The sequence below is a fragment of the Macaca nemestrina genome, chromosome 4, assembly GCF_043159975.1.
Source record: "Macaca nemestrina isolate mMacNem1 chromosome 4, mMacNem.hap1, whole genome shotgun sequence".
In the NCBI taxonomy this organism is placed as follows: Eukaryota; Metazoa; Chordata; class Mammalia; order Primates; family Cercopithecidae; genus Macaca; species Macaca nemestrina.
The window spans coordinates 69,905,883-69,924,124 of NC_092128.1; the positions used below are offsets into that span (position 1 = coordinate 69,905,883).

Genomic DNA, 18,242 nt, shown 5'->3' on the forward strand with positions numbered 1-18,242 from the left:
TATCAGCATAGGAAAGGTTTCTTTAAAAATACTCATGAGTTTAAGGTATAAGAAAAGATCGATGCATTTAACGACTGTAAAATGTACAAATGTCTGTTTGACAAAATCTAAGTGAAATACTAATTTACAAATTGAGAGATGACATTTACTACCCCTGTGACTGGTAGTAGATTATAATCCAGGTTCATAAATAACTCCTATATATCAACAAGAAAACAACTCAGTAGAGAAGTATACAAAGACTAAGAACTGCCATGTCACAGAGAAAACCCTACATTTTCAAAAACCATTTTAAAACTCTCAATCCCAAGGCAATCAGGTAAGTGCAAATTAACAACAATGAACTACCATTTCACATTTAGCAGATTTCATGGGAGAAAATCAAGGCCAGGTGCAGTAGCTCACACCTATAATCCCGACACTTTGAGAGGTCAAGGCAGGAGGATCACTTGAGGTCAGAAGTTCAAGACCAGCCTGGGCAACATGGTGAGACCCTATATCTTAAAAAACAAAAGTCAGCTGGTCATAGTGGCACACATCTGTAGTCCTAGCTTCTTGGGAGGCTGAGGTGGGAGTATCACTTGAACCCAGGAGATTGAGGCTGCAATGAGCTGTTATCATACTGTTGCCCTCTAGCCTGGGCAACACAGCAAGACCCTGTCTCTTAAAAAAGAAAAATTAACTCATCTTATGCATTGTATCTTTAGTAAAATTCAGTGTGGATGTATCCTATATTATTCTGGTCACATGGAAAAATTCTTCTCAATGAATATAAGAGGACATGAACCAGAATGTTTATTGTAACAATTTATACTAGTGAATGGATAAACTATAATTCATTTATTAAAATGAACGCTGAGGCCGGGCACGGTGGCTCAAGCCTGTAATCCCAGCACTTTGGGAGGCCGAGACGGGCGGATCACGAGGTCAGGAGATCGAGACCATCCTGGCTAACATGGTGAAACCCCGTCTCTACTAAAAAATACAAAAAACTAGCCGGGCGAGGTGGCGGGCGCCTGTAGTCCCAGCTACTCGGGAGGCTGAGGCAGGAGAATGGTCTAAACCCGGGAGGCGGAGCTTGCAGTGAGCTGAGATCCGGCCACTGTACCCCAGCCTGGGCGACAGAGCAAGACTCTGTCTCAAAAAAAAATAAATAAATAAAATAAAATAAAATAAAATGAACGCTGAAACCAATTAAAATGAATAATCTAGATCTACTTGTGAAAATGTGAATAATTTTTAAAATAAACATGTTGAGTAACAAAAGCAAATTGCAAAAGATACATATAATATGATACATTTGAGTAAAATTCTAAAACACCTACTTCTAAGAATAAGAGGGAAAAGGGATAATATTTTATTTCTCTAAAAAAACTAAAGCAAATATAACAAAATTTTAACATTTGTTTAAAGTTTTGATAGATGTATAAGATATCTGATATATTTGTTTTATTTGAAATGTTTTTGTTTTAAATTATCAATTTTTCTCCACAGATCCGTTTTTCAGTCATGGTAACAGTTTTCATGGTACAGGTGGCCGAGGCAACAAGTTTGCCCAGATGCGTTACAGTTTAAGACTCCTGAGAGCTATGGTCTACCTCGAAGATGAGACTGTAAACACAGATCTTTGTGAAAAGGGAACAATTCAGCAAATGATAGGTAAAATATAATGTGATGGTTTACTGATGAAAGAGAAATATTTTTAATAGTAGTAGTTTTGTTTGAAATATTTTTCCAAAATTTATTTTGTCTTTATGACTGAGAAACTCCTGAATATTTTCTTGATTTTTGTTTCATATTGTTGCTATAAATCAGTGTGTCTTCTTATTGAAATATCATACTCATTAACCCTTTAAACATTTATTTCTTCAACTTAGATATCATTTCATTTAGGATTATCTTTAACTTGTTTTAAAATGGGCTATTGTTATGGTTTATTCTTTTTGTAATAAAGGTCACCACTTTTGGCCAAGTCTTTTGGAACTATTTTAAAACAGGGTAACATGGCATGTTCCAATGCATGTGTCATAACAGAACATTGGTACATTGGTATTTACAGAAATGTACAGAGGAGTTTCTTTTCTGATATGAAATATCAGAATATCCTTGACTTTCAACTTAACACTTGGCTATGCTAGATGAGAAAATAGAAACTATGTATATCATAGAAAGATAGCATGTGTTACCCTATATGTCATCAATTAAACACTTAATGAGTTTCCCCTAAAATAAGTACACATAAACTCAGTGTAAAATTCAGAACCCCTAAACAAAAGCTGCTTTGTCTTTTGTTGTTTAAAAAATAAATAGTTCTCTGGATCATACCTTTCCTTGACTTTGAAAAGAGCTATTTCATTCATATTCAGGCTTTGCTTCACTAGTCAATTATATAATCTGCTAGATGTCCATTAATTATAAATGTCTACTCAAAAACTCTTCTACTTGTTAAATTCAGATGATTACTCTTCCATCATTAGTGGAGTGGTGCTCTCCAATAATAATAATACAGGAAATAACAGGAAATCGAAGTATATTAAAAAGGTGAAACATTTACCTTTTTGCCCAGTTTGTTTGTGATGAACAAACCTGAAAGTACGTTTTATCATTCCTGTGCACATTCTGTTGTACAAAACTCAGTCTAACCAGAGGAAATCCAGGACATGTAATCTTTCATATGTCTAGGAAGAATTCTTAATCCTACCTGCACTAGAGAATAGGGTAGGGAAAAGGGAAAACAAATAGCAATGGTTTTTTTCTTCTTAAAATCTTTTCCCTTTAACTGGAAAGAAGCTGATCTTTATGTTAAGTTCTTAGAGGCAGAGACCTTGTCTTATTGAGTCTAACGTGGCTTTGTAGTAGTAACGTGCTCAATAAGTAGTAACTAGATTTTAAATGTAAATGTTTATATCCTTCCTGGGTACAGTGTACACTGCAGTGATGGGTGCACCAATGTCTCAGAAACCACCAATAAAGAACTTATCCATGTAACCACAAACCACCTGTTCCCCCAAAAACTATTGAAATAAAATATAAATGTTTTATTTCCTGTATAGACACTGGTGTTACAAACATGTATAGAGCAGGACACTGAGGACCTTTTCCTTAATGAGAAAACAGAAACTATGTATATCATAGAAAGATAGCATGTGTTGTCCTACACGTCATCAATTAGACACTTAATGAGTAGTACAGAGTAAATGTTACAGAAACTAAGAGTCTTGGGTAGTTTTCAAGGCTGGGAAGTCTTAGGATTCTGTGAGATCAGGGTAGTTTAGAGATGGAAAAGAAGAGATGGCCCTCAAGCAAGGAAATACCATGAACAGAGAGACATGGTCCTGAAATATGCATGGTGATGTGTTCAGAGCTAGTTTAAGAGGAGCCAAAGTGTTATGAAGGTAACACAAGACAGGTTAACTGTATAGTCAGAGGCCAAGACGGAATGAGTTTTGAGTGATTGACAGTAGTTCGAACTTCATCCTCTTAAGGCATGGAGAGCCTCAAAGGGTTTTGATTAGTGAGGATATATGTACAATGTTGTGTTTTAGGAAGAAGAATCTGGGAGAAATAGAATGATCTATAACAAGGAGAGAATAAAGGCAAGGAGTTGAAAGGTACATAAATATGAGCATTATACTATGTGTTACAGGCAGCAGGGAAAGTTTCTCCCTGCACTCAGGTCAGAAGAAGAATGAGATGATCTAGAAAGAAGAAGCAGACATATGGCCAGTCAAATTGGATTCCCAGAAGATGTTCCTGATAAAGCTATATAGGCCCCTCTATCCGTGGCATACCCCAGCACTGGGTATCCAGCAGGCTCAACTAGCCTCTCTTAGGGTCTGATCCCCCACCTGTAATTCATCTAATGGGACCTAGAATAGTCGCTAAGGCCAGTTATGGAGATAGCTGTGATTTCTGTGGCCCTTCTGCTTTGGAACATAGCTCTATACTTTCCCGCTAATGCCAGTTACCCCTTTAACAGAGAAAAAGTGACTTTTTTTCTTTATTTAAAGCTTAAAAAATCCTTTTTGGGGCAAAAGTGTATCATGAATATCATTTCATCGGTGTTAGTGGCCATCTTCAGTCCTTTTCAATTTCAATTACAAGCAAAAGAGGGATTTTAAAGGACATGGAATACTGTTACCTAAAGTTGTTTAAAACACCTTCAGTTAGACATCAAGGAAAGATGCAGAAAGCAATAACAGGAGTAGAAAATGCACCTAAAGAGATCTGCCGCCTTTGCCTAGAATTGACCCTGTTAACCATGAGGAGAAGAAGAGATGAGGCAAACCACAGTCAGGAAATTTGGTCATATATTTGCAAAGGCCCTCATTTCCTACCTCTTGAAACGCTGCATATTTTTAAACACAGTTTGCTGAGCAAAGTATCCGGTTATTGGGGCATCCTTTAATGACATACTATTAATTCTGTACTAGAATTTCTATATATGTGAGGCTATGGATTATACTGAGAAATTCTGTATATGTAGGTAGGGCTACTGATTGCATTGAAAGCTCCAGGAATTCATTTATCATCTTTTCACAGCCTCTAGGTTACTGTGCAATGAAAATATCCTCTTCGAAAATAGTTTTTCTAGGCTGGGCATGGTGGTGCACACCCGTAATCCCAACACTAAGCCACTCTGTAACTTCCTGGGGTCTGTTTTCATCACATGAAGAACTATATCTACTCCTTCAGTTCCGAAAATTTCCTGTTTAAGATAATTTGTTTTAAATTATTTCTTAAATAAATAATTCTTCCCTTTCCTACTTTATCTGTCCCCTAAAATTGCTTTTTTACCAGAGAAATACAGCAACATTGTTAGAAAAATACTATTTTTACTACAATTTAAAAAACTGTACTTACTTATTTTCAGGAATTTAAAATAAATTATTATAAAACTAATCATTTTAAGAGGGGGCATCAATCAACATGCCAGCTTAATAATATCCCTTGATACTTTTTGTTTTATTCCCTTTCTCCTAAAAAAAGTCATAAAACTTGCACTTTGATTTTCTTCAACAATATAATGACTGCAGTCTAGCATTATGTCAGATTAATTCTTAGATTAAGATTTAGAAGAGATTTCCTAAAAGTAATTGATCAAAATAAAAGTAGTATCCAATAACTATATATACTTTGAACATTTTCATACCAGGAATCTTTAAAAATATAATAAGCAAGCCTAATGAAAAGGAAGAAGCCATTGTTTTGGAAATCCAGTCTGATATTTTACTTATCCTATCTGGCCTTTGTGAGAATCACATTCAAAGGAAGGTATGTATGCCTGTGAAAGTTTTGTTCAGGTCTCCCAGTCACCTAACACTATAAACTATTTTTGGAAGTTTCTATAATTGTATTTAATTTTGTGAAAATTTAATATTTGTGTTAATAATTAGAGCATAATTATATAAAGTAAAAGGTAAAAAATATACAACAGTATACACCCATTTAACTAACACCCCCAATTAAAACAGAGAATATTTCTATGTCTATAAAATTTCCTCATCCCATTAGAAGCCATGCCCCCGCTCACTTCCAGACAAACTACTATTCTGTTTTCTATTCCTAAAGGTTGGTTTTGCCTATTCTTTAAGTTTATATGAATGGAATCGCACCATATTTACTCTTTTATTCTGGATTCTGTCATCCAGCATCATATTTTAGAAATATATCCATGTTGACCAGGCATGGTGGCTCAGGCCTGTAATCTCAGCACTTTGGGAGGCTGAGGCAGGTGGATTGCCTGAGGTCAGGAATTCAAGACCAGCCTAGCCAACATGGCGAAACCTCATATCTACTAAAAATACAAAAATTAGCCAGGCGTTGTGGTGCGTGCCTGTAATCCCAGTTACTCAGGAGGCTGAGGCACGAGAATTGCTTGAACCTAGGAGGTTACAGTGAGCCCAGCTCTCACCACTGCACTCCAGCCTGGGTGACAGAGCGAGACTCTAAAGCAAAAAAAAAGAAAGAAAGAGAGAAAGAGAGGGACAAAAAGAAATTCATGTCATTGCATGTATCAATAATTCATTTCTTTTTATTGCTAAATTGTATTCCATTGTGTGAATATACCAAAATTTGTTTATCTGTTCCCCTATTGATAGGTAGGCACTTGGGTTGTTTTTATTTACGCTATAATGAATAAAGCCTGAGTGAATATTCTTGTGCTAGTCTTGTACTACTGGGTATAATGCTTTCATTTATCTTGGGTAAGTATCTACAATTGGAACTGATGTATCATAAAGTAGGTGTATCTTTATAAGAAGCTGCCAAAGAGTTTTCCAAAGTGGGCTATACCATTTTAAATGTTGTTTGGGGTTTGAATTGGGTTCAAGCCTAAAGCCAAAAGTTAGAACAAGATCTTAATCCCCTTTTATCTTTTATAGCTCCATAGTGAACTCTGAGGCTCAGAGATTGATAATTTAAATATTAAATAGCAAGGGATGGAATTGTAAATATAAAAACAAACAAAAAAAAAAACGATGGTTTCAGTAGATAGATTTTAAGTGAATGTTTAGCTCCAAGCTTTGAGGCAACTTCTCATCGTATTCTACCACCCTGTGCCTGGGATCCTCTGGAAAAATAATCATAATCTTGCTTACTGGGAACCAGAACTGAACATCAAGGCAATGAGAAAGGTAATTAGTAAGAGAAAAATATTAGGTGGTTAAAACTTCGCATAAATTATTAAAGGTTTTAACTACATTTATATCCTATTTCTCTCTTGGGGTCATTAGAAAATCTTGCATGATAATTCTTACTATCTAAGAATTAATCTGACATAATGCTAGTCTGCAGTCATTATAATGTTGAAGAAAATCAAAGTGCAAGTTTTATGACTTTTTTTGGGAGAAAGGGAATAAAACAAAAAGTATCAAGGGATATTATTAAGCTGGCATGTTGATTGATGCCCCCTCTTAAAATGATTAGTTTTATAATAATTTATTTTAAATTCCCGAAAATAAGTAAGTACAGTTTTTTTAATTGTAGTAAAAATAGTATTTTTCTAACAATGTTGCTGTATTTCTCTGGTAAAAAAGTAATTTTAGGGGACAGATAAAGTAGGAAAGGGAGGAATTATTTATTTAAGAAATAATTTAAAACAAATTATCTTAAACAGGAAATTTTCGGAACTGAAGGAGTAGATATAGTTCTTCATGTGATGAAAACAGACCCCAGGAAGTTACAGAGTGGCTTAGGCTATAATCTACTTCTTTTTAGTACATTGGACAGCATTTGGTGAGTATTACTGTACTCAAATTAAGTAGACTCACAGCAGTCATGCATCACTTTACAACAGTGAGGATACAATTCGAGAAATGTTTCCTTAGGCAATTTCATCTTATGCAAACATTATAGGGTGTAGTTACACAAACATAGATGGTATAGCCTACTACACACTTAGGCTAGATGGTATAGCCTACTACATACTTAGGCTAGATAGTATAACCTAAAGGCTACAAACTGTATGTCATGTTACTGTACTGAAAATTGTAGGCAACTGTAACACAATGGTAAGTATTTGTGTATCTAAACATGCCTAAACATTTAAAAAGGTACAGTAAGACTATAGACTAAAAGATTTTTTAAAATTCATATACTTGTATAGGGCACTTATAAATGGAGCTTGCAGTACCAGTTGCTATGAGTGAGTCAGCGAGTGAATAGTGAATGAATGTGAAGGCCTAGGACCTTATTATACATTGCTATAGACTTTATCAACACTCTACACTTAGATTACACTAAACTTATTTTTAAAATATTTTTCTTTTCTCAATAAATTAACCTTAGCTTACTGTAATTTTTTTTACTTTATGGATGTTTTAATTTTCTTTAAGTTTTTGGCTCTTTTGTAATAGCATTTAGCTTAAAATACAAATACATTGTATAGCCATACAAAAATATTTTGTTTCTTTATATTTTTTATTCTGTAAGTTTCTTCTGTTTTTAAAAACATTGCATTGTTTCTACTTGTTAAATATTTTGTTAAAAACTAAGATTCAAACACAAATTAGTCTAGGCTTATGAAAAAATTATTTCTGTGCATATATTTTATTAAACATGCATAGATATTTCTGTCCACTATACACCTAGATGTAAAAATGGCTAGATCTGGGCATTTTTATGTCTGTTCAACTTTAGGAGATAATACCAAAAAATTTTCCAAAGTACTTACATCAATTACACCTTTCCCAGTAGCGTGGAAGTTTCTCCTTGCTCCACACCCTTACCAACACATTGCATTATATCTTTCATTGCAGCCATTCTTGTGGACTTGTGCCAGTGTCTCTTTGTAGTTTTAATTTTCACATTTCTGATTGCTAGTGAGTTCATTTGCCATTTGAATAGCCTCTTTTTTGTGAAATCCCTACTCAAGTTTCTTGCTCACTTTTCTACTGAATTACCTATTGTTCTTTACAGAGTTCTTTATATGTCCTGGACATGAGCCTTTTTCTGTTATATGTTTGTCAAATATATTCTGCCACTCTGAGGCTTACATTTTTCACTCTCTTCACTCTCTTTTTGTTGAACCAATAGTCTTAATTTCAGTATGGTCTAATTTGCCAGTCTTTTTTTATCGTCAGTACTTATAGTGCCCTGTTTAAACAGTCTTTCCTTACCCCATAGTCATGGAGATCACTGCCTATATTTCTTCTAGAAGCTTTATTGTTTTTGCCCTTTACATTTAGACCTACAATCTACCTGGAATTGATTGGTATGTATGGTGAGGTACATACCTCATGTAAGGTGAGGTACAAGTTTTCCTTTTTTTGTGTGGATGTAATTCAATGCTGTTTTTGGATAAACCATCCTTTACCCACTGCTTTGCAGTACCTTCTTTGTACAAATCAAATGTCCATATATAACTGGATCTATTTCTAGGCTTTCTGTACTGTTCTACTGTCTTTTGTCTATCCTTTTGTAATGTGCTATTTTAATAATTAGGTCTTTTTAATAAGTCTAGACATCTGGTAGAGTAAGTCTTTCTACTTTTTCCTTCTCCATTAAAATTGTCTTAGCTTTTGCTGACCCCTTGCATTTGGATATTATATTAGTCAAGGTTCCCTAGAAAGACAGAACCAGTAGGAAAAAACATAGAGAGAGATTGAGATTTATTATAAGGAATTGGCTCACACAATTATGAAGACTGAAAAGTCCCAAGAACTACCGTTGGCAAGTGGAATACCCAGGAGTACCGATGGTGTAGTTCCAGTCTGAGACTGAAGGCCCAAAGACCAGAAAACCCGGTGGTCTAAGTGCCAATCTGAAAGCTGGATGCTTGAAGCACAAGAAGAGCAAATATATCCGTATGCGTCTGAAAGCCTGAGTCCCAGCTCAGCAGTCAAGCAGAGGAGTTCCTTCTTACTCAGCCTTTACATTCTGTTTATATCTTCAGTTGCTTGCATAAGGCCCACCCACATTAGTAAGGGCAGGCTACCTTATTCAGTTTACTGATTAAAATGTTAATTACATACAGAAACAGTTTCACAGACACATCCAGAATAATGTTTGCCCAAATCTCTGGCCACCCCAGGGATAAAACCTGGGACCACCTGAATGGGAGGAGCAAAGCTGATGGCATTTTATATACCAGCCTCTACCCCACTCCTACTGTCTACACACCATGATGAAACAGGCAGTAGAAACAATGTCTTTTCTTTTTTTCCAAGAGGAAGCTATGTTTAGAAAGGGGACACAGGAAAGTGACCACAGCAGGCTTGCAATTTCTGGGAGGAACTAAGAATAGTATCTGTTGCTACCACCAATGATAGCTTGTTCAGTCCACATTCCCTATCAGGAAAAAAAGTGTAAGTAGCCCCAGCAGCAGCTTTAACCCCTGATTCCATGTAAGCTGCACAAACCAAAGTAGGCACTTTAGCAAATTGTTACAGGAAAGGGGTCCTGATCCAGACCGAAGAGAGGGTTCTTGGATCACACACAGGAAAGAATTCAGGGTGAGTCCAAAGGATAAAGGGAAAGCAAGTTAATTAGGAAAGTAAAGCAATAAAAGAATGGTTACTCCATAATCAGAGCAGTGCTGAGGGCTGCTGGTTTCCCATTTGAATGGTTATTTCTTGATGACATGCCAAACACAGGGTGGATTATTCATGCCTCCCCTTTATAGACCATATAAGGTAACTTCCGGATGTTGCTGTGGCATTTGTAAACTGCCATTGCACTGGTGGGAATGTAGCACTGAGAACAAGCAGAGGTCACTTGCGTCACCATCTTGGTTTTGGTGAGTTTTACCTGGCTTATTCACTGCAACCTGTTTTATCCCCAAGGTCTTCATGACCAGTATTTTTTGTGACCTCCTATCTCATCCTGTGACTTAGAATGCCTTAACCATCTGGGAATGCAGCATAGCAGGTCTCAGCTTCATTTTACCCAGCCCCTATTCAAGTTGGAGTTGCTCTTGTTCAAATGCATCTAACATTTTCCCCATCCCTTTCATAAGAGAAGCCTTAATCCTAAGGGTTGCAGAGGGTTGAAGATCCATCTTCTGTAACACCTTCAGGCTGAAGAGGGGTGATAATATTCCTGCCTATCTATTACGGTCTCTTGTGTTCAGGGTACAGGGAGCTCAGTCAGAAAGCATCGGTATGTCGAGGATCATTCATAACTCCTGAGTTCTGACAAAAGTGATATCTGAAAGATTAATAATTGAATATTAGTTGTTGATTAATATTGACAAAATTGAATAGAATATTGATTCAGGTTTTCACATTATCTAGCCCTCTTGTTTCTTCTGAGCAGCAGTCAGAGATCACTGGTGGGTTCCCAGGAATGAGCAACGTTAGTCTAAATTGTGGAAACAAACTTGAAAACAGCTGATGAGACTAGAATCTTACAACAGGTGCACCATAGTTCTTGAAACATATTTCTCTCTCCAGTTTCCCATTTATCCTAAAGACAAATGATGGCAAGACCAATTTGCTTTATTATACTTGGCCTGATTATTTGTATAAGGTGCAGCAAGAATAATTATTTGCCATATGGGCTATTTGAATTGGCTTTGATGGACCTCTGTTCCATAAGGAATCTCAGATAAGACTTTTTTAAAGCCAAGCCCAGCCATGGTTTGTACCCTCACATACCTAAGAGTTGGGTAATTTCCTCTTCTCATGAGGTCCCAAGATAACTTGGGGCTCCTGTGCCTGTCAGAAAGTGACATTCTTTATTTACCACAGGTCAGGAACCCTATACAGAGACTGTGTAGATAAAGTATCCAGTTTTCCCAAAGGACTTTTATTGGCTTTACACATCAAGTCTGATTCCTCAAAGCACACCATTCCAGTCAAAGCCTTAGTAAAATAACCAGTGTCTCCAATTGTGTCCTGTTGCAAAAGAAAATAGATTCTTATTGCATTTCTTGTTGCAAATATCTATAGTGCCATAAATTAAGAATACTCACGAATAGTTGTCAAATTCTGGTGAAATTGGGTAGAGAAAAACAAATATACTCCAAATTCTGTTCACAGGAGCATACTTTACCTAATTGTTAAAAGCTGTAAATAGCTCCAAAGATGAATTGTCTTGACTCTGGGGGGAAAAAAAGGATCAGCAGTGTTTTAAGCAACAAATTAAAAAGATTAGTTTAGTTTAGTCTACACAATTAATTTCTGTTTGATATTCATGAACATTTCAGCTCTCTATGAGAGTTCTGAAAGGTTTTTTCCTCTATTCAGAAGTCACAATCTCCAAAGTTATCAGAAACCTGCATTTAAGAATGCCTGTTACAGTTCTATAGCTGACTATAAATGACCTTTTGAAGAGGATCAAAACAAAACAATTGTTTATGGATGACAAAACATCACACAGTCAAAAACACAATTGACAAAGCAGTTTAGTCACCTCGGTGGCATACAATGATTTTATGTAGCAATTATAACTATTAATGACCTATACTAAGTCATATCAGAATTGTAGGAGTTTCCCATCGTTTTGGAACACATGCCAGTAACACATTTATGCAAATATAGCCCAAAGAAAGCTAAATACTGTTTCACATTTGACAATGCTTCCTATATGATGTTTATACCAAATAAGCCAAATTTTACCTTTACATTAGTGTACTATTTTAAACTCAATTCTTAATAAAACCTTATAGACATATCTACCCAATTTTAATGTTTGAATAATAGCCCTTTAATTTTAGCCAATGGCCACACACAGAATTTCTTTTACAATTTTTCACAAACCTGCCCCAACTTGCTTAAACCTTCAGCTTTATCTTATCTAATTGTAAAACATCCTTTAACCCTTTAATCTAGGCAAAAAAAAAAAAAAAATCCACATTCCCATGACTTCTTATAATCTTTTGACAAAAACATTTCACTTTCTTTATACACCTTACATATAAAATTGTTTCTTTAGTAGTCTCAAATACATGTTACACTGTTAACTCTTTGCGACTTTTGCTTTTGGCAAAAAGCTCGGTAAGTTCAGCATTCTAATTATATACTAGGCATGGAGCCTAGGACCCAGACAGAAGTACAGATAAGGTTTGACTCTTTCTAGCATCTTATTCCATGTGTCCCAGGCCTTACCTAGCCATAAAGCAGGCAAGTTACAGTAAGAGTCATAGTGGCATTTTATGAAGCATTAAGGGGGCCTAACGACCTTCAAATTGTACAACATTTCTTGCACAAATTCCCTTTCACTAATCCTTTCACAACTTACATAGACTATGACATGCTTAGACTTTCTAACTTGTCCTAAACATCCCTCTTTTTAAACAACCAGTTGTTTTACCTTAGGACAAGAATCTACTCTACAAGATTGTTTTTTATATAAAATCTGTTTTTTTTTTTTTTTTTTTTTTGAGACGGAGTCTCACGCTGTTGCCCAGGCTGGAGTGCAGTGGCGCGATCTCGGCTCACTGCAAGCTCCGCCTCCCGGGTTCCTGCCATTCTCCTGCCTCAGCCTCCTGAGTAGCTGGGACTACAGGCGCCCGCCACCGCGCCCGGCTAATTTTTTGTATTTTTAGTAGAGACGGGGTTTCACCATATTAGCCAGGATGGTCTCGATCTCCTGACCTTGTGATCCGCCCGCCTCGGCCTCCCAAAGTGCTGGGATTACAGGCTTGAGCCACCGCGCCCGGCCAAAATCTGTTTTCTTTATAACCTTCTTTGCATAGCTGGGGGCATGGCTAATTTCACATGTCCCCAGGCCCTATCTACAATCTAATGCTCCTAAATAAATTGAACAATTTTCAAAAGTCAAAGAAGCCACTTATGACCTTAAAGCATTTGGAAAACCTGATACCTGACCTGCATAATTTACACCAAATATTTACATTTTTGAAGATATTTTTGTTTTACCAATCATCTTTATTAAAACTGTTTTGATTTCCCAAAGATTACTAAAGTCACATGAACTAAAAGGCATTCTACTTTTTACTTTTTATTTTTTTAACCAAAAAAATGTTTGATTTAAGCTCTTATTATTAATAAACTAATTAGAGCTCTTTCATATATAAACATCACACACATAATACATTTAAATACAGAGACACGCAGAAGATAAAGGACTCCTTCCCTAAGCCAGGAATTGAACCCTGAACCTGGGCCGCCATTGTGGAAACAGAAAGCATGGCCACATGGTTAAACAAGGTCAATCTCCCAAAGACATACAAGGCAAAAGGGAAATCGTGTCCAGTTTTAGATTTTTGGAGGACCTGCAGCAAAATTTGTAACTGACCAGTTTGCTGGGCCATTTTGAAAGCAGGCTTACAGGTGCCCTATGATCTCTCCTAAGGTACCCCTCTTTATGACAGAACAATACAGAAAGACAAAGTACACCAGATTGACTACAGCTTAAGATTAGGCTTGCAAATCATTTCTTCCATTAGTCAAAACTTTACAGAGGAGACAGTGATTTTACCATTCATTCAACTGGTTTGCACAGAGGGGAAGGGAAGGGATGAAGGGAAGGGAGCATTTCTTGTGGCAGTGTGAGAAAGGTAAGGTGCTCAGGGAGGCCAGAGAAAGACCTGCCCATTGGTGCCAACACTGAATCAAAAGTGCAGCCAGTCGCTTTTAAGTCGAGAAGGGATCCTTTCCAGCATTCCCATTCGCTCTCAAGTTTCCCCTTTTAGGGAGGAAAAAGCTCCCTATGTCCCACAATCCTGTACGTGCCTAATCCTCTCACCTGTAACCATAAGCAAAAAGTGCAAGGCAGATTGTTCCAAAGGGAATAGCAGTTAACATCACATAGTGCCAAACACATTTTAGCCCAAAGGGACTTTACTGAGAGGGGCCTCTAACCCCCTAACTCTTATAAGGGATTCTAACCCTCCTATATTGGCCTTCAAACCAGGGTCAGTCAAGTTTCCTTGCTTTTTAATAAGAGGGGCTTTTACCCACTTTGACTTAAGGAGAGACTCTAACTCCCCTAAGTTGACCTCTAACCCAATGCCATCCTTTAGCTGAGTACCCCACCACTTACCCAAGGTCAGCCAACCAGGGCTGCCATCTCTTTCCTTTGGATTGGGGCTGAGGGCTTTCTTCAGTATTGTCCCTTCGGGGCTTGCCAAAAAGATGTCACGAGACCCCAACACTTACCCAATATTAGCCTTTGGGTCAGGGTTTTCTCATTATCGTCCCTCCCATGATTGCCAGAAGGATGTTACAGGAAAGGGGTCCCAATCCAGACCCCAAGGGAAGGTTCTTGGATCAGGTGCAGGAAAGAATTCAAGGCGAGTTCACAGGGTAAAGTGAAAGCAAGTTTATTAGGAAAGTAAAGGAATGAAAGAATGGCTACTCCATAATCAGAGCAGTCCTGAGGACTGCTGGTTGCCCATTCGGATGGTTATTTCTTGATGATATACCAAACATGGGGTGGATTATTTGTGCATCCCCTTTATAGTCCATATAGGGTAACGTCCTCATGTTGCCATGGCATTTGTAAACTGTCATTGTGCTGGTGGGAGTGTAGCAGTGAGGATGACCGGAAGTCACTTTTGTCAGCATCTTGGTTTTGGTGGGTTTTAGCTGGCTTCTTTACTGCAACCTATTTTATCCGCAAAGCCTTGATAACCTGTATCTTGTGCTGCACTCCTGTTTCATCCTTTGATTTAGAGTGCCTTAACCTTCTGGAAATGCAGCCCAGTAGGTCTCAGCCTTATTTCACCCAGTCCCTATTCAAGATGGAGTTGCTCTCGTTCAAACACCTCTGACAAAATAATCTCAACTGCAAAGATGAGATATAATCATTATCCAGTGTTTGAAGTGCACCAACATCTTGAAACAGCCAATGTCGACAAGGCCTGTAAATATTTTACAGAGTTTCATTCTGAGCCCAATATGATTGACCAAGGCCTGAGGCACAGTTTGTTGTTTGTTTGTTTGTTTTTTAGACAGAGTCTCATTCTGTCACCCAGCCAGTGGCGTGATCTCAGCTCACTGCAACCTCCACCTCCTGGGTTCAAGCTGTTCTCCTGCTTCAGGCTCCTGAGTAACTGGGATTACAGGCGCCCACCACCATGCCAGGCTGATTCTTGTATTTTTAGTAGAGACCTCGTTTTGCCATGTTGGCCAGGCTGATCTCAATCTCCTGACCTTAGGTGATCCACCCCCCTCAGCCTCCCAAAGTGCTGGTATTACAGGCGTGATCACCACGCACAGCCTGAGGCACAGTTTTAAGAGGTCCTGAGAAAATGTGCCTGAGGTGACTGGGCTACAGCTTGGTTTTATATGTTTTGTGGAGATATAAGGCATCAATCAGTACACATAAGGTATGCATTGGTTTGGTTCGGAAAGGAAAGGCAACTCAAAGCGGGAGTTTACAGGTCAGAGGTGGATTAAAAAATTTCCTGATTGCTATCTGTTGAAATGGGTAAGTTATTATTTAAAAACTGGGGATCAATAGAAAGGAGTATCTGGGTTAAAATAAGGGATTGTTGAGGCCAAGTTTCTTATTATGTAGAATAGTTGGTAAATGTCTCTTATCAGACCTTAAAAGGTGCGGGACTTAGTTAAATCACTCCTGGATCAGGAAAATACTTGGACAGGAGAGGGGATTCTGTACGGAATGTAGATTTTCCCCAGTAGAGACTGCTTTGAAGGGCCATTTAAAAATAAGTCAAAGGAATATATTGTGGGGCAAAATACTTCGATTTCTTTGAGAGCCAACTGTCATGTGATGCTATACCAGAGTCAAGTTGGAATTTGGTATCTCATTGCTGTGAAGTCTGATTTTTCATTCTTAAGATGTCTGTTTTAATGTTAATACTCACTGGTCAGTTGTGCCTGAATTCCAAAGGGAGGAAGGTATAATGAGGCATGTCCAACCCCTGCTTCCCATCATGGCCTGACCTAGTTTTCCAAGTTTACTTTGGAATGCCTTGGCTGAGAGAAGGGTTCGTTCAGTTGGTTGGGGGGCTTAGAATTTTATTTTTGGTTTACAGCAATAATAAATGGATATATCTTGCAAAAAAGTTACGAGACCAGCCAGAGAAGATCACTAAGAATAATTAATATCACAAAAGCGAAGGAGAATGTTTTATCTGTAGGAAAGAAATAGGCAGTTATGAAAAAGAATTGATATTGGTTTTTAAAAATGTTGAAACTAAACAATGCTGGTAAAGTTTCTTCGAAGTTCTATTTTTTTAGGTAAAAACATTAGCTACTTGATTTAAGAAAATGAAGAAAACATATTCTTTGAAAATGCTTTGATAAAAATAAAGCTGTACAAATTGAGTTTAAGGATAAATATTTATCAAATGAATAACTTTCTTTTAATTTAAGGTGCTGTATTTTGGGATGTTATCCTTCAGAGGATTATTTTCTTGAAAAGGAAGGCATTTTTCTCCTTTTGGATGTGTTGGCAGTAAGTATGGCTATAACAATTGTAAGACAAAAGACAAATATGTCTAATAAAGACCTCTTCCAAATTGAATGCCACAGAGCACTATTCTATGAATAAATGTGCCCCAAATCATGTTCAAAGGCACGGTCTTAAACAAAATTGCTCCTAGAGATTCATAATACACAGTGTATTAAAGGCTCTGAAAATTCCTCTGGCTGGAAAATCATTTTACCCGTATTTTTTCAATATTTTCAAATACATGGGAATAAAGAATCTGTTTTTTCTTTGTACTCCATCAGCCTACTAAGAAACAGCTTGTGAAGAGCTCGACCATATCAAAACCCATAGTCATTTATTAATAACTTCTAGTTTCTTCCCCTGATATTAAAATATAAGGGCCACGTTAGACAAGGAGCAAAGATAAGCATTTTTAAAGAACTATGTATTATTTGGAGGTAATGTGAAGAAGTCTAGTGAGTCATAGATCATTGTTTTGCAGAATGAGCAGGTGTGAGCAAGCTAGGCCTTCCAATAGAGATGGTGCCATATAGGAGCTGTGAAGAATATGGCCCCTTAATAGCCTCAATTCTAACTGGAGTCCATAGTCAGGATGATATGGGAGGAAACGTACAATTTCGCTTCAATAAAACTTTGAGATTCTCACACAGGGATCTAGCCAGATCCCTGTGATTCTGTGATTGCCACCATTCTTGATTTTATTAACAGAATAACAAACCTACTTTGATTTAGCAAAGGTGCTAAAATTATTTGTGCCCCTTAACCTCCCTGAAAGTTAGTTCATTTCTCTCTTTTCAATTTCTTTACCTGTAAAACAGAGATAACAACATTATATATCTTGTTGTATTGTTGGAAGGATTAAATGAGTGATTGTATGTGTGCATGTGCATCTGAGTGTGCATGCATACATATATATTATGGATTAAATATAGTGCCTAACACATTAGTCCTGTGTTTACTGTTATTATGAACATTATTATTAGAGTATGTTTAATGCTGATTCAACCAAATTAATTGCAAATTACAAATATTATTTAATGAAATTTTTATATCAATTTCAATCTTTCACATTTGCCTGTCTCCTGAAGTAGAGAAATAAAAAACTCATTTCCTTGAGTGTTTTGCTTAATACAATTCTGCTGAAATAAAAAGTATGCAATGATAACTGCTAATCATGGTTAAATAATAATGAGAGCTTACTATGTGCCAGGCAGTCTCATATAACTCATAATAACCCTTTGCAGGTAATATTATTATCCTTTCATTTTATAAAAGGAAACTGATGATGTTTGCAATTGAAACAAAAGCTTACATATTTCCTTTGCTATATTCCAATAGCAGTATACTATAAAAGTTAATCAACAAAAAGTATTTCACATAGAAGAATTAGATTATGGAGGCCATTGCTTTGGATG

General features: G+C 36.9%; 1 protein-coding gene across 11 annotated transcripts in view; it reads left to right on the plus strand.

The window, feature by feature from the left end:
- LOC105475469 (cilia and flagella associated protein 69) overlaps nt 1-18,242 on the plus strand; it is a 77,413-nt gene that overhangs the window by 37,108 nt on the left and 22,063 nt on the right. For all 11 annotated transcript variants that reach the window (XM_071094792.1, XM_071094791.1, XM_071094790.1 and 8 more), the window contains 4 exons: nt 1,495-1,659; nt 5,156-5,274; nt 7,118-7,236; nt 16,749-16,830. In XM_071094792.1, coding sequence (XP_070950893.1) covers nt 1,495-1,659; nt 5,156-5,274; nt 7,118-7,236; nt 16,749-16,830 — 485 coding nt within the window. The remainder of the gene's footprint in view (nt 1-1,494; nt 1,660-5,155; nt 5,275-7,117; nt 7,237-16,748; nt 16,831-18,242) is intronic.